The sequence below is a fragment of the Falco naumanni genome, chromosome 7 (genome assembly GCF_017639655.2).
Source record: "Falco naumanni isolate bFalNau1 chromosome 7, bFalNau1.pat, whole genome shotgun sequence".
Taxonomy (NCBI): domain Eukaryota; kingdom Metazoa; phylum Chordata; class Aves; order Falconiformes; family Falconidae; genus Falco; species Falco naumanni.
This window is the reverse complement of record NC_054060.1, coordinates 23,579,914-23,596,899: the sequence shown is the minus strand read 5'-3', so window position 1 is coordinate 23,596,899 and position 16,986 is coordinate 23,579,914. Positions and strand designations below refer to the sequence as shown.

Sequence of the window (16,986 nt, the reverse complement as noted above, 5' to 3'; positions counted from 1 at the left end):
GAGGAAGGGAGGATTTTTTTAGAGAGGGGTTGTGTGTTGCTAGAGGAATGGAATTAGGCCAAGCATCCATGGTGCATTTTCATTTATGGATGTTTCATATGTGTTGGATACCCGTGGTCCTTTCAGTACAGGAACTCTGGCCTTGTAATTCTTCTGTGAATACATTTGTCCTAGAAGAAGCTGTCACGAATGATCATGTAATTAAAAAGTTTAATCCATGATATAGTTTGCAGAAGGTATCTCCATACTCTATACGTCAATTCTAGTATTTTTTACTTTGTGCAGAGCTTCTTACCTTTAATATAGTACAAAGTGTTGTTTTTCTTGGTAAAAACGTATATGATTAATTGTTTATTGGCTGTGTCTTTAATTGTGATAGATCATTGCCAACAGCTGCACCCTTCCTGCTTTTGGCTTGGGTATCTTTAATATTCACAGCCAGTAAGAAAAACTACTGTTGGCAGGGCCGACTGCGCTCTCATTTCCCCCTTTCTCTTGCTTGCCCTTGCAGCCGGGTGATAATAGCAGTGCTTTCCAGCTTCCTTCCCTGATCTGCAGAGTGATGCTTTCTGTTTCCAGTATGTGGAATTCTCATTCTTGTGGAAGAAACAGCTTTACTTTGCCTTCTGTTTCCACATGTTGGTGTGACAAGTTGGAAAGGGAGTGATACTAAAAACCCAAAGAAATACCTGAACCTACTATTCAGAGTATTATTTGCTATTTATCTTAGTGGCAGGCTGTCATATCATTGAATTTATGGACAAGCAAGGTGACTAAAAGTGCAGTCGGTATTGGCAGTAAAAGTAGTATTTAGTTTGGACATGCTAAAAAGCAGTCTTGGTCCCTCATTTTAAAAAATTAATTAAAATCAAGAAGTTAAGGAGAAACTACTTTTACAATGAAAGATAAGGCTTCAGTTTGGAATGAATAATAAAAACGTTTAACAGTCTACACTCATCTTCTAAAGTGCATTTTAACATAGAAATGTGAATAATTAAAATCTTGATTTTGAGAAAATGGTAATTGAATATCCATTATTTTAATAACCTGTTTCTCCACATATGAAACACTTAAAATAACTCTTTATTAATGGCAACAGATAAATACCTTCCTTGTTTTGAATCTTCTCCGTATTTTGGGGTGGGTCATCACTTGTGTTATTAGAGCAGCATTTGATCATAGACTTTTGATCTCTTTATGTTTAAGCATTAATGACCATTTGTGTTTCAAGCTATTATTGGTTATAATATTGAAAACTAAATTTTGCATTTAATGTAGTTCATGGTCTGCTTCAGCATCTGTTTTCCATATTAAATATTGTCCTAGGCTATGAGGGGAAAAAAATACACTGAGGAGTTTTGTTGAAACATGTAATAAAATCATGAACAAATATTCCTGTGGTAACATGATTTAGAATTGAACCTTAAAAACCTTTTCAAAATTTGGCAAATATATAACTTAAGTGATTACATACAAGTAAGAAACTGTTATTCCTGACATTGGTAATAAATATTGAAAAAAAAAATTATTTTCTGCAGTTACAGGATATTGTTTATTTTGAAACAGGTAAAGATGTAAATCCAAAAGATATATCTGTGCTTCAGTATAGTTACCTATTGATTTGCTAGAGTATTTTCCCTATGTACCTTACATTTACACATAATTCTCAGTTTGCTATTAACTTTTTTATTCAAATGGTAAATGAATGACAGCAATTATTATGTGATACAGGCTACTGCAAGTATTTCTTTATAATATTCCTGATGTCTATTATTTTAATGCTGATATGAGAAGGCAAGTAAAAACAAGTGTTTGGAAGTTCTGAAGATTGAGTTTAGATAAATAGCTAGAGTCAGATAGTCTTCAAGTTGCCTTGGTCTGCAGAACTGGGTTAGAACACTCACAAGAATGTCTTTGCTTTCCAAACTTGGGGATTCAAAGTTGGAAAGAGCACAGAAATAATAAGAATAAGCAGTCTTATGGTATTCTGGCACTTCTGCTTCAGTTCTGGTCAGAATCCAGAAATACAGAAAGGAATGAAAATGAAAAATTATAATAGAGAAAAAAAATATATAAGCTTTTCAGATTCCAAGAAGGTAATTTTGGCTCAGTTTTCTGGGTGAAAGTCCAATAGCCAGAAAAGTTTTCCACTTACATGAATTGGTTAGTTTATACATGATGGAAACAGAACTAATTTAGCACTGTGTCACAGCCTGTGTAAAGCAGACTGTATGTTGGAAAGGTCAGGCCTTTACATGCCTGTTGCTGGACAGTAAAATTTTGCTGTGGTGCTGCTTTGCAGGAGCTTATAGAAAGCGGCAGAAAATACTTGATATACAAGGTGGTGATCCTGGCCTTTCCTGCCAGCGACTGACTGGCTTCGAACTGGAGGATTTTCAGAGCCTTCCTTCCCTGGCTGTTACCGCTGCGTGTTAGGAGGAATATTGTGCTTTGTGAGAGCCGGCAAGGCGTAACGTGCTCACAAGAGAACAGAGGATCTTTAAGTTACAACTGCCCTACAGCAGCAAATGCCAGGCTGTGATTTTCTTCTCAGCTTGAGCAAATACAGATGCTTTACTGCAATATTGTCCTACCTGTGCAATCTTGCCCCAGGCAGAATTCATGAAAAGGCAATGCTTACTTGAAAGGAAAGGGAAGTAAGTATTTGTGTTATGCTCACTCCTAATTTTAGAATGAGGAAATTTTGTAAGGAAGAATTCTGTTTGGCACACTGTACATCGCAATTTAATAAAGTTACTATAAATAATTGCTGAGTAGTGAAAAGAACAGTAGCTTATATGTAATACAGAGAGCCAAAAGTGTCACAGTAAAAGAGATTGGGTAGGAAAGTAATTTTACAGTTGTGTTCTAGTTTGATAAATACTTACATATCCAGCATTTCATTTTTCAGGGTCAGGTACATGGGTGTTTTTGCTGTAATCAGGTCATTAAATGGGGAGAGCTATTCTAGAGTACTTGTCTTGTGAATGGGCATTGTGCGAAGAGGCTGTCAATTTGGAAGTTTATTCTCCAGCTGTTGTATTTTGTATAGATTACCGAGGTTCAGAATCTAGTTTATGGTATGGTTTTCCTCATCTAAACTGAAGTGGACTGTACTCAACTGTGTAGCATTTCAGCATTTTGTAGTATTCACTAGGCTTTTCATGGAAAAAATCTGCAATTGTTTGTTTTAGAGTCAGAAAAATTAAATTCAGAGAGCACTGATAATAATGCTGTAATCCTTGTAGTATAAACATGTCATATAAGAAAAAGGGGTGTGATTTAGTGTGTAGAGAAAAACTTGGTTATAAGTTATGCTTAGTTGACTGAATCTGTCAACATCAAGATACTAAATGAACTGGGTAGTTTTTCTGTTTCAGGCAGTTGAATGGGACTAGGTAGTAACCAGCAAGGATGGCACTTCATAGGTGACCATACTAGTTTTAGCTTTAATGGTTTCGGCAACTTGATTTCTTACGTAGTTTGTAGATGAAGCCCATCTGTTGCATGCAGAAAGTTTCAGGATTCTTGGTGACTAAAAGTCAGAACAGTTGAGGATGGAGGGAGAAGAGAGGAAAAAAAAGACTTTTTTTTTAAATAATGTAATTCCTATTTTGTCTGCTTTGTGGTGGCTGCGGATTTATGTATGCATTTAATGTTTTTATCACCCTGCTTTTACAGGAAATTTAGTTTGGTTGTTTTACAAATTACTTCAGTGTTGTATAAAAGTTATTAAGAGGTACATGGCTCAGTTAACAATGTGTCTATACAGAATGTCATTAAATATCAAATTGTATATATTTACCAGGTTACTTTTATATTTCATAAGCTTTTTCAGCTAGAGACAGCCTCCCTCAGAGAAAATAGGTACAGTATACCTTGTGAGTTTTAAAAATAACGCATAGTTTTGGGGAATGCAAGTAAATAACACTGGAGAGAAATACCAGGAGTGTTTCTACTCTAATACATCACTGAGTTGTCACCGTATGGGTGTATGTGGAGGACTATAAACAGATGATGATGAAGAAATACATCAGGATTCAGTTCTTATTTCTGCATTTTGCAGCTATACATCACAACATAGTACAGACTTAACTGCTCTTCATGGTACAGATTCTGCCATCTTCATGGAAGCTGACCCTGTTTTGTGACATAGTTGATCTCAGCTGTGCAACTTAGAGGATGAGTTATCAAGTATGGAAAATAATGGCAGAAATCTGATACATAACAACAGTCATAGCTGGTCTTAGTTTGATCCTGAGATAAAAAGTATTCTGTTAGAGCAAAATCAGCAAAACTGCTAGGTTATACGGCAGTCTTTATAACAAAGCTGTGGAGAAATCGCACAGATAAAATAAGCATTGCCGGTATGGAAACTGAAACTGCAGTGAACATATTTTCTAGGTCTGAATACAGATTTTAGTAACGGAGGCATTCACTAGAAAAGAGCCTTTACTTAATAATTCTTTGCATTTGTAATGGTCTAAATTCTCTGAAGTTCTGGTGGTTTACTAATACCTGAGGGTTTGGGTCAGAATAGTATGCTCAACATAGCACAGAATCGGGCAAGTAATGCCCCTTCATGTGGTTGTAAAAACAAACCCAGATTGTCTCTGTGAAAAGTGTAAATTAGTCTTGGAAATTCTTACTGCATTTAGCATTTACTTGTATGAAAATAATAGTTAAAAAAAAAAAAAAAAAAAAAAAAGAGGTAAAACTCTTTCAGGAACAAGTGACTAGATTACTCAGTTATTCTGCATTACCTTTATTAGAAGTAAAAAATCCCTGAAATTGAATAGTTTTGTTATTGCTTAAATAAAAGCATTCAGAGGATGACAAAAGATTGCTTTCTAAACACTGCACTGGCTTTGCTCACTTTCATAGACTTACGGCAATTACTTTTATGGTATGTTACCCTGTCCAACTAATGGTTGTGCAAGTAGAATTACTCATGAATTTAATGATTTAAAGGATTGGACGTATTGTAGTTCAATGTGACTCAGTGGATTTAAAAACCTTTATTTTTTCAGATAACTGGTAGAGGCTTAATAGAACATGGGAATAAATATTTTTACACTGCTCTGAAGCATAATATAGCAGCAGCTATCTTCAGGTGTCAGTTGTCATTCAGTACCAAGCTAAGAGTTACACTTGTTTCACACCTGAATGGTGTAGATCTGCCTACTGTGGTAGTCATACGCTTTGATCTGTATCTTCAAAAAGTGATTGTTTTTGTGACACAAGGTATTATTATTACTCTAGTCTTACTTTAATGAGCCATATGTGTGAAGTCTGATATTAATCCAGACTGCCACACGTGAAAGCTGAGAGCTCTGGGAAACACCGTTCACGAGGGTGCTTGAGTTCATGTGAACAAAATGGTTTGTACCCATCCTGTGCGTTACTGACAGCAAGACCTCTTTTGGCCCTCACAGGCTGATAAATGAATGTGCTTGTTGAACTCTGTGGTTCTCTTCAGGTCATCTGTTAAGCCACAGATAAGATTAGGAGGAAGAGGTGAGTGTCTGCCAAGGGGATACGGGGCTTTGTCTCACTCCTTTCTGCCTAGCAGAAGTCTGACAGCAGGTTTGCTCAGGACCACAAGTTGACTGCACCTGGGTGAAGATGGTCTGCCCCTCTTGTAAGGGGGTGTCCATTTCAAAGGGCAGCCTTAACTTTGTTTTGCTCTGATGTTGTTTTGAAGGATATAGTAAATAATTTTCAGATCTGATGAACCAAAAAAACAGTTTCACGTTGAACAAAGATGTGGAATTATGGTGTAATAGTCCTTGTTTTGTCTATTACAAGTGCTTCATCTCATTCATATGACAGGAGGTAAACTAATGGTAAATTACAGTGCTTGGGGGGGGCTAGTTCAATCTGGAAAGCAGCGATGTACGTATCAGACTTTTTTTTTTTTTTAATAACTGAGCATCCACAAAATGTCACAGGTTAAGTACGCTGAAGCTTGGTGGCAAAGCAAGGGTAGTGTCTTAGTCTGTTCTGAGGAAATCCTTTCTTTTCTTAACATTGAAAAACTCACAACAATTTCCTGTGAAGTGTCAGCCTCATGACCATGTTTCTGTTTTTTAAATTAAAGTTTAAAGGAAAAGCTATTTTTAAGTGGGTGTTGACAGATACATCTCTCTGAGGAGACAAAAATGAACTGGGGTTTGATAACCAGCACTGGGATGGTTTATGTCCTGTGCTACTACAGACTGGTTAAGAACTAACTCATCAGGAGCTGGGATGTTTTGCTAGTCTTGTACTACCGAATCATGCTCAAAGGGAACAGCCTTCTGAGATACCTTAAGCAAGTTTTCCTTTAAGCACTTACTGCTGAAATTTAGTGGATAATATTAAGGTGGGAGGGAAATGATTACAAAAGCTGTTAGAATTACTTTACATGTGGATATAACAATATCCATGGTTGGAACAATTTGGACAATATATCCAGGAAAAAACGTTCAGGTGTACTGGGAGTTTTACAGTGTAGGCAGTGTGGTAAAGTTATAGTCAGTGTTATTTTTTAATTTGGTTAAGTTATTATGCTTGATTCCTTATGTCTAATATTAATTCAGTATTCGTTTTGCATTCATATGATTTAAGATATAAATTTCAATTAACGTTTTGACTGAATATATATTGCTAGGTTATATCATGCAGCAATGACTTACAAAAACTAAATGGTCTTTTTCCAGGAAATTTCACAGAGATTTATTTTGTTTTCAAGAGGCATAATATTTTCCTGAATTGGTGGAAGAAAATATAGGTTGTTCTCTGGAAAATATTGTCTACAAATTTTTTAATGCTTCACCTTTTACTTTGAATTTTAAGGATAGTTACCAAAAAGGAAGAAATGACCACATCGGGTTGTGGCACTAACAATTTTCAAGGATAAGTTTTCCTAACAAGCAATGGTGACCTGTACTTCATAGTGTGTTCAGTATTCTTTAAGGAAACAAATATAAACCTCAGTATATAAAAAATGGGCTAAATGTATTCTAATAACTGTCATTAAACCAGTTGTTTATTGTTACTTGTAAAAAAAAAAAAAAAAAAAGGAACAATTGGCTGTTGTAGCCCAGTGGTGCAAGCAGCTGTAATGCAGTATGGAGGTGCGGTGTCCACTACTTGCATTGAGGTATTTGTAGGAGAGTTTTCAATAGTGTGAATGTGTCCGTTAGTCTTTTCATTACCACAGAAGGACATTGCAGAATACCAGGTTACACATACTGTTCAACCAAAGTAGTCTTAATTGTGGGGATTGTAGTGGTTTAAGTGGATCACTTTTAAAATTGTGTTGATTGAATTTTAGTAGTGACAAGTGCTCTGAAGTGCATTGCTAGTTCAGAAGTGGTGGAATTCAGTAATGCATATTTAAATTGAAAAGTCAGTTTAGAAGGGGCATGAGTAGAAATCCTTCTTGATTGTTGAAATTTTAACTTGCTACACAGAGTACTTTAAGTAAATTTCTGACTTGAGGGAGCTAAGGAAAGATAAGGTAGTCATCCATTAGCAGCTGTGGGTTTTTTTGAGGTTCGTTTGGTTTTGGTCTTTTGGGGGTGTGTGTGGTTGCATGTGTAGTTTCTGCATAGTCAATTGGACTGTTGACATCAGTCATTGGAATTGTTACAAGCACCTACATGTCCCTTTGTGGTTAGCATGGATCTGTCAAAATTGAGAACAGCTGTAGGGGAATAGCTTTATTGGTTATTCATCTTTAAATGATAAATATTTCTTTCAAATTTAGACGTTGAACTGTATTGGGGTGGTCTATACTTACACTGAAAGTACCTCCAAGGAAACAGGAAATTTTTTGTAACATTTTAAAAAAATCTTGAAACAAAGCATTTATTTAAAATGTGGTGTAATCACATTTCCCTTTCTTGCATGCCACTATGTAAGAGCTGTACTATTTAATAATTAAAGAATGTCTTTATGGGCAGCAGAGATTTTACCAATATTTTGCTTAAATACAGATTTGTTACTGTAGGAGGAAAAGTAATATTCCATCAATAAATGGTAACATTAGTGCATAGTTTCAATGTGTTCTAAAAAAAAGTTAAGACAAGTTTAGATTTTCATGAAGAGTTAAATCACAAACCAGAATTAGCTCATTTAATACAATGAGTGATGTCGTTGGGTAGGGCATTGGTTTCAGGTAGCTCTAAAAGGCAGCTTGGAACAGATTTGGAAAAGATGGCAGCTTGGAGTTCATACTTGTTAAATAACAGTTTCTTGAAAATGAGGGACAATGCTTGTTCTCCTTATCTCAGTAATTATTCTTCCTTAATACAAAATTTCCATGATGTTTTCTCTCCAGTGTGAAATAAACTCTTACCCAGATTTTATTGTAAAATTTTTCTTCTTTCCTTAACCTTTTGCTAAATATTTACCATTGTTGTTTCCTGGGAAGATAATCTATAATCTCCATCATATACGGTAAGATTAAATATTATTTCAATGTTTTCTGCAGGAGCACCTGTCATTGAAAAAGTACATTGTGGATATTGTGATTGAGAGTTCTGTTCCTGTGGAACCATTAAAAGATGGAGAGGAGAAACAAAAAACTAAAAAGAAAGCCAAAAAGCTAAAGGCACGGATGAACTCCAGGTAGAACAATTTTTTTTTTTTTCTTTTAAGTTTTGTTCTATACTTCACCTTTCATCCTTTAGTATGAATACAGTGGAAGGCTGAAAAAAATGTTAAAATTATTTGCTTTGGGAGTGTCTTGAAAATAGCACTGATGAGCCTAATTTATGGCCACTTTCTCTGATTGAGAAAGAAAACTGAGTATCGATCTGGAGCCCTTGGTTTCACCTGTTAAGAGCTTTTCTCATAATTGGATGCCAGTGCCTTGCCAAAACTGTAGCCTCTTCTAGCATACAATAGCATGTTTAAATTTGTGTAAACCATGCCTATTTTTCTTTCTAGCTATTGATTTTTAAATGAAGTATCAAAGAAAATCAATAGTAATCAACAAATAGAAGTCAGCCTGCTGTAGTGTCAAATCCCATGACTAAATCTAATCATTTTTTGTTGCCTGTCACAACAACAAGAAAGTTAAAAATATCTTAAAATGGAAAGTGAGTTGTCAGACCTGCGGTTTCTTAGTCTAAAAAGTGACTTCTGCAAGTCAGGATGATATGCAGGACATCATTATATCATGAACTGGCAATGTCAGTCTTCACAGCTGAATAGTCCCCCACTGACATTAATACTTGACTGAATATTATAACGTATTTTTGCATTTATCTCTAAAAGTATTTCACAGAAGGTAAGAATCATTGCTACGTATTTTGTCAGCCTTGTTTTTAAGCAAGGGTTACAAAGTAAGAGAAAAACACCTGAATAGATTTTTAGAGCTAGAGTGAAAATGGTATGTTTTATTAACTCATAGTTGTGCTAATAATGGCACGCTAGTCTTCAAAAACACCATATTTGTACAGTGTGTTAGTGTTTCTGATTGTTTTCCTCTTTGGATGAGCAAATCCACTATCTGGATACCACATTAGAAGAACACATTGTTGAAATTGGATACTATTTTCTTCCAGGTTTCTAATTGCTTAAGCTGCAGAGTTACTCATATTACCTGTTGATTTAATGCAGTTATTGGGTCCAAGTTTAATTCTTTCTCAAGAGCTGCTTCTGTTGAATTTAGTTGAAGATTTGTCAGACCTAGGAATATGAGCTCAAATGATAATTTGTTATTGGCACTGATAGTTGAAAAACTTTCTCAGAACATTTTGAATTTGTATGTGTCAGACTGCTGGGTGAGTCAGCACATGCGTCATCAAAAATTACAATTAAAACAGTAACAAAAGGGCATCATTTTACAAAGGTGATACAAAGGTTGAAAAATACAGTGAAAGTTTAAAAATCTGAGAGGAGTTATATTGGCAAGATATGTTCATTAAGCTTGGTTTTAGTTTTAAAAGGTAACTAAACTTTTTAATAGGATTACTGTCCTTGAAGATAACAGAGTTAAATTGATGATTTTGTCTTGAGTCTTCTAATGTTAACTCAGAAGACTTACTAATAAAAATGTCCAGTAGCAATATAAAGCAGAGGTTGTTCCATAGAATTTCAAACAAAAAATTGATGAGGGGGAGAAAAACCCACATCCATTTGGGAAATTAATTTTAGCCATGCAAGTCTTGCCGGTCTTCTACAGTTACTATAATTGACACTTGAGTAATAGTAATAGGCATAGTAATGACAAATACTGCCTGAATGTTCCTGCATTTTAGCTTATTACTGGTGAGGCGGGGAGGTTTTCCATGTTCAGAAAAAGAAGGAAGACTATCGTAAGTTATGTGGCTAAAGTAGTTAAAGCAATAACCTCAGAATTACAATGTGAAATACTGAATAATGTAGGTAATGTCTGCTAAGTTTCAGCCCAACAGTCTGGACAGTACTACCACCAGATGGCTGGGAGTTTACTGCTCAAAATCAGCTCAAAACTTAGGTGGAATACATAGTTAAACTACTTAATTTATCACGAATGCTTTGAAGGTGAAGAGAATTTTGTGTTGATAATTCACATATAGTTTCACAGCTGTTAGCAGATTATCTACAAACCGTATTTTAGTACATACTTGCAAATGTTCCCCTTCTCCAGAAAGTGTAATAGTTATAACAAATCCCTTGTACCTTAAGACTTGAAATTATACATTCATTTTGGTTTCTAGAAAGCTGTGATATCTTAAACATGAAAAAAATCAGTAACTGCATCCAGAGAGTTTCCTGTTGCTCTCCTGAGTTTTTAGATCTTAAATCAGTATTACAGTATCAAAGCAATGAAGGGCAAAGGTGAATGAGGGGACAAATTGTGATCAATGGGTTGTTAGATATGTTGAGAAGTTTTGTTAGTCTTATTAATTATATTTATAACCCTAAGCCATTAAACTGGTGCTATAGTAACAACTGATATATAGCTAAGTAAATTATCTCAGGTTAACATGTATGTGCTGCTAGCAGAGGACTACTTTGGTACCTGCACAGCAGAAGGAAGCTTGATAAAAGCTAACCTCAAGCAGTAAAGATGTAGTTACCAACTAGGAGGTATGTACAGTTGAGAAATTCTTTGCAGTGGATTTAAAGCACTCCAGTCATGTTCATTTAGTAACAGATATTTTAGGTAATCATTTACGTTTGACTGACTTGTCTGTACAGAACTCAAAGCTGAAATGTGTTGTTTCTGGCTAAGAGGCAGGAATGAAGGCAAAAGGTTAATAAAGGAATCTCACCTTCATGTTTTAATACTAAATTCAGTTGTGATTAATAGCTTTATTAATGATCCACAAATCAGAGGTAGTGGTAATGTAAAAATATTTGCCTGTAGCATAGGTTGTATGGATGAAGCAAGCAATTTGAGTAGGGTTGGAAAGCTTGGTCCACATAGGTGAACAGAAAATAGATTTATGTGAGAGAAATAATAGGAACTAAATAATATTTTATTTTTTCTTGCAGTGCAGCAATGAAACACATTTCCCATTGGAAGCCATTGTCAAAATCTTAGATTTGAAAAAAACAAAACCAAAAAACCTGCAATTGGACATTTGTAAAGTTGGCAAGAATGCTAACTGACAGCAGTTAAATATTCAGAATACCTTGAAAATTAATAGGAAACACCATTGTTATGGTTGAAAGTTGCCCTGAGTCATATCTTTTTTCTACTTCTGTCCTCTGGGGCTTCTGGCACTTCCCTCTGGGGCTTGTTATGGTGCTCTTGGTAGAGATGGGTGGATTGCATATATAATCACAGGTTTAGTCCATCGTGGCAGTTAACTGTACACACCCCCGAAGGAAACTTTTTCTGAAGAATTTTCCAAGCCATTAATGATGTTGTCCCTTGTTATCTGGGAACACGACCTTCAGAGGTTTGAACAGCGTATCTCCCTGAAGTCCCTAGAGATCTATGTTGCATCTGTGAAGTCTTCATTTCAGAATAGTAATTGAAAGGGCAATTTTAACAGATCAGATGTTTTTAATGGCTGAATGCTTTTACTGCCTGCTGGATGTTTCTTCATCTCAGGGCTCTGTGTCTGAGAACTGAATCTTTGTGCATTACTGTAGTGTCTGGATTAGTTTTACTTTGTGTTGTGTATATGTTGGTTAAAAAAAAGGCTACAGGATTACCACCGTGAATCCTGTTTTGCTTGATGAGCTTGTCACGATTTTCATGTGTTGGCACAGGCTGACTGAAGTCAAAACAAGCAGTGGAAAAGTGTCTTGTCTCTGGCTTCCTACTTTTTGGCACATGGCCAGTCTAAGTAATACTTTTAAGGGAGTAAAGAGATTTGTGTTTCTGTTTCCAGCAGTAAAGCAGTCATTTGAGTGGAGGTATTTACGTCTATGCTGTATGACTAACAAGGTTCATTATGTTACAATACAGTCATTAGTTACATAAAAAATACTCCTGTACCTGTAAATATTAACAAATTGTATGTTAATTATAATTTCTATGATGTAGCGATCTTCTGATCTGCACTACCTTGTCTAAATAACTAATATTTTCATCAGGTGAATGTGATAATTCTATAATAAGCAGTAGGTTACTGCAGTTTTGTGTACATTGCTTGTTCCATTTTCTACCATTTGGAAAGTCAAATATACCATTTGTGTACTGGTGTTATTCTAAAGTAGTAATCTTAATTATAAATTGTTAATGGTCAGTAGTTAAGCATCAGTATGGATCATGACAGGGCAGAATTGACAGAAATGCTCTATGGTACTATGAAAGACCAAAACCCCAAAGGTTAGAATTATCTCACTGGTATTACATATTGTACAGTGTAGACAATCATCAATAATAATTAATATTTTCTCCTTCAGGGCAAAGGAATATGAGAGTTTGATGGAAGCAAAAAATGCTGTCTCTGATTCCCCGTTTAAAGCCAAGTAAGCATTTAACTTTATATATTTTAGACAACACTTTCCCCGCACCACACACCCCCCCCCCCCGGGTCTGTAGCAGAAGTGCTTCTGAAATTTCCAGTGGAGCAGGTGTCGTAAGGTTCTCACTCAATATGGTATTGCCATCTTGAATTACAGATCACTTTCTCATACAGAAGGTCAGATATTACAAATGCAGTTTTTTCTGAGGGCACTGAATATCTTAAACCATGTAAGATGCAATAGTAAAGAGAACATACGTTCATCCTTTTCTTACCTAGAAACAAGAAGGTTCTAGCTTTGTACTTCAAGACTGGTGGTGAAAATTCAGCACTGGAATTCTGGGACTGAAAATCTTATGTTTGGCCTCCATTTGGTCAGAAATAAAGGTTCATATGGTGAAAGCACAGTTATTTTATTGCACAGTTGTCTTAATCTGGCATTGAGCTTTTTGAAGAGTAGACGTCCTTATTTTCTAAGATAACGCACAGATGAAAACAGTTGGATACTGAGATTAAAACAAACCCTGTTATCACTGAAAAATTCCTCCTCCTTATTTTGAAACTGAAAATCGCTCAGCCTTTGCTTTCTAAGTCCATTGAAACTGGTTGGCAAAAGATGCAGAATATTTGGATTTCCAAAAAGCTTTTGATAAGGTCTGTCACGAAAAATGAAAAAAACCCACCTATGTAACTGTAGCATAAGTGGAAATCAGTATAAAAAATTAAATAGAAGTGGAGTATATATGATATGTCCTTGCAGAATAGAGAGGTTACTGGTAGAGTTCTGCAGTCCTGTGATGATCAGTGTATTCATAAGTACCTTGGAAAGAGGGCAGGCAGTGAGGTGACATAGTTTGATGGTGATGCAAAGATATTCAGGATAGTAGGGACAAGAGCTGATAACGGTAATTTTGAAGAGAGTGAGTGACTTGGCAGTAAAATGTCAGGCAGGTGAAATCCAGTGTATATTATATTAACTGCTACACACCTGGAGGGGGAAGGCAGAACTCAATTACATCTTCTCATATAAAGCATGGGCTTTGAACTTAGAGAAGCGATAGGTAGTTCCAAGAAAATACCAGCACGGCACTTTTAGCAGTTAAAGGAAATCCTTTGTTAAAACCATTTAGAAAGGAGCAAAAGCAGAACAAAGAATGTCATTATCTACAAATTCCTGGGTCATCTATATCTTTTGAATACTATGTGCAGTTCTGGTTCTTTGTCTCAGAAATGATATGCTAAAATTGTTAAAGGTTCAGAGAAGGCAGGAAAGGAAAACTAATAATATGTGGCATAACTTCTGTGTTAGGAAAAGTAAAGTAGCAGTTCTCATTCTGGAGAAAAATGGGAGGAAATTTTAATGGGGCTATGTTACAGCAATCTACAAGGTCAAAAATGGCATGGAAAAGATGAGTGTTGCTTGTTTACTGTCTGTCCTGGTAGCAGAAGGAGGGGGCACAGAATGAAGGTGGAGCTACCTTCAAAGGAAACCAAAGTCTGGTTCTTAATGCGATGTGCAATTAGGTGTATGGAACTCATTGACAAGCACCATGCAGATGCTGACAGTTCACCTGCATTAGTGCAGTTCTAGGATGCTACATCCAGCCCAAGAGATCCCTAAGGTGAAAGTGGGCAAAGAAACAGATTAGTAAATTTTCTGTATTTTCCCGAGACATCAATTTATAGTTTGGTGTCAAACAGGATAGTGGGCACATGGTATGCCTCTCTTGTAGGTGTGCTCACGAAGTCTGTAGCAGGTCAGTCAAGAGGCTGGAGTCAAAAACCTTCATCCTGAAATTACAACTTTCTGGGTTAGTGATACTTGTCTTCAGACTGAGTTAATAACCTGTACCAGGTCCTGTATGTTTTGTGGGTGCTTTCATCACTCATAGATTGCTGGTACACTTCATTTTTTAGAGGTTACTGTTAGTTAAGATATTCAGCTCCTTGTTGTTAGACTTCCTTGGTTGTATATACAACTAGCCTGTATGCGGTATCTTTTACATGATCTTTTCAATAGTTTGAAAACATGTTGCTAAATCTTAGTATATATGTTAAATAATAAAAATCCATCACTGAGGTTTAACATAAGAAAACGAAGCATCTCCACCAGGTGGCACACCTGCGTAAACACATTGACGAAGGAGTTTTGGTTTTGGCTTCATTTCTTAATAATCAGCACTTCAATTTTCAAGATTAATTTTGTGGCAGATTAAGACTAGCTTCTGTGTTTTGTTTTTCTTTACTACCAGAAAATAAAAAATTAGAATCTAGTTGTCAGAAAGTAGAAATGTGTGCATTTGAGTGATTCTGAAAATATTGATAACCTGTACTGCTTTCATTTTAAATTTCTTTCTGACTTCTGATTATCAGTGATGTAATTTGGTCAATTGTGTCTCAATTGCAGTGAAAAAGACACTTGGAACACTTGGATATTTTTATTATTTTTTTTTTTAATCTCTTGACTGAATTCAGACTTTACAATTTTTATTTCTCTTAGCAAAATGCTAAGTGTGCTTTCAGGCAGAATCTTCTGTTCCATCTGCTTTCCCATTTTCTTCCTCTGTTGCCTCTGTTAGGGCTGTACCATTTTAGATATGAACTAGTGTGAATGGCCACTGTGTAGCTTGCTTTCCTTAAACATCATCTGGGAGATTTCTTTTGCAGTCTTCATGTAGAAACCTAGTGATCTAGCAGATGCTTACATCTAAATTTTTAAAACATAGTTTCATATATCATAGTTGTTATTTCCAAAATGACACAACTTTTTACCTACCATGAGGGCTCAAATGTTTGCGAGTCTCTTTGAAATCAAGGTAGCAGATGGAAGCTCAAGTCTGAACGGACTTTTTGAGAAGAGAGGGCTGTCAGTTAATGGAAAGCCCCGTTTATTTCTATTAAGATTTGTTTACTTTACACAATATGTAATACAAAATGGAAGAAGGATAGGAGGGGTAGTTTTACCTCTTTCTGTAAGGAAAAGAATGAAAGGGCAAGGCATTTCATGAGGCAAGAGTTTTAGCCCAGACCATATCTGCTTCAATGGAGAAACATATTCTTAATAAAGGAGAAACTAATAGGAAAATACCTTTTTAACAAAACTAAGTACAGGATCCTACTTATCCTACTTATCCAAGAACAGTAGGAAGAAGAATCAGCTGAGAGAAGCAAACAGTAGAAGATCTCCACTGAACCACTGTTACGCTGGGAAGCTATGAAAATAGACTCCTGTCTTTTTAGGCAGGACACGGTGTGCTGTGTTGTGTGCTGGTACTGACTGCCACTGTGCCTGGCTGCGCGGGAGCCAGCTCTTGCCAATACGAGGAGTCTTAACAGTTCCCAGGAGATCTGTGAAGTTACTGAGAGAAGTCGTATCACAGAACAAAGGGGTAAAAATTGACAGTGCTGAAGGTGGTGTTTGTATCAAAACAAATGCCAATACTTCTTATTTATCCTAAAGGAAGGACTGAGGTGTTCAGGCTGGAGTAGAAGTATACTAATGAACAGAAAACACTTTTTCATTTTGTGAGCTACGGAATTTAAAAATGAAAATGATTTTTTAAGATTCCATTTAAAATGTGGCACAGTCGATAGGTTTGTTTATTTGCTTAACAGAAGCAAATGCATTTTAGAATGAAATCATTAAATATAACTTTCTTTAATGCTTCAGTGCTTATGCCACATTTCTTCACTCCTCTCCCCCCCAGTTTGATTGTGTCTTCGCAAACAACTAAAACCATTTATGGAATGCAATTTCTTATCTGATTTTAGTTCTTAGTCATGTTGTCAGTTGTTGCAGAGGAAAGACAGAACCCAGAATTAGTCTTTGGCAGGTAAAAAGCCTTTTTAGATCACCTTTAAGATTAAGCCACCTTAATATTATGAGACCACTGATTTCATGCTGCAGCTGATAGATTGTTTCAGTAGTTCTTACTAGTTTAAGGTTTGCGGATTTATAAAACCTTTTGCACTAAGGAAGCACTGATCCAGGTGCTTTCTAAGCTTTACATTGGTAATACACTAATATCAATAAGCAGACAAGGTTTATCCTGCTTTGATAGACACGGTATGTATACCTTTTTCA

At 35.9% G+C, this 16,986-nt stretch overlaps 1 protein-coding gene across 6 annotated transcripts in view; it reads left to right on the top strand.

The window, feature by feature from the left end:
- The window catches only part of SCAPER (S-phase cyclin A associated protein in the ER), a 165,958-nt gene that overhangs the window by 68,391 nt on the left and 80,581 nt on the right, over positions 1 to 16,986 (top strand). For all 6 annotated transcript variants that reach the window (XM_040600067.1, XM_040600061.1, XM_040600063.1 and 3 more), the window contains 2 exons: positions 8,480 to 8,616; positions 12,841 to 12,906. In XM_040600067.1, coding sequence (XP_040456001.1) covers positions 8,480 to 8,616; positions 12,841 to 12,906 — 203 coding nt within the window. The remainder of the gene's footprint in view (positions 1 to 8,479; positions 8,617 to 12,840; positions 12,907 to 16,986) is intronic.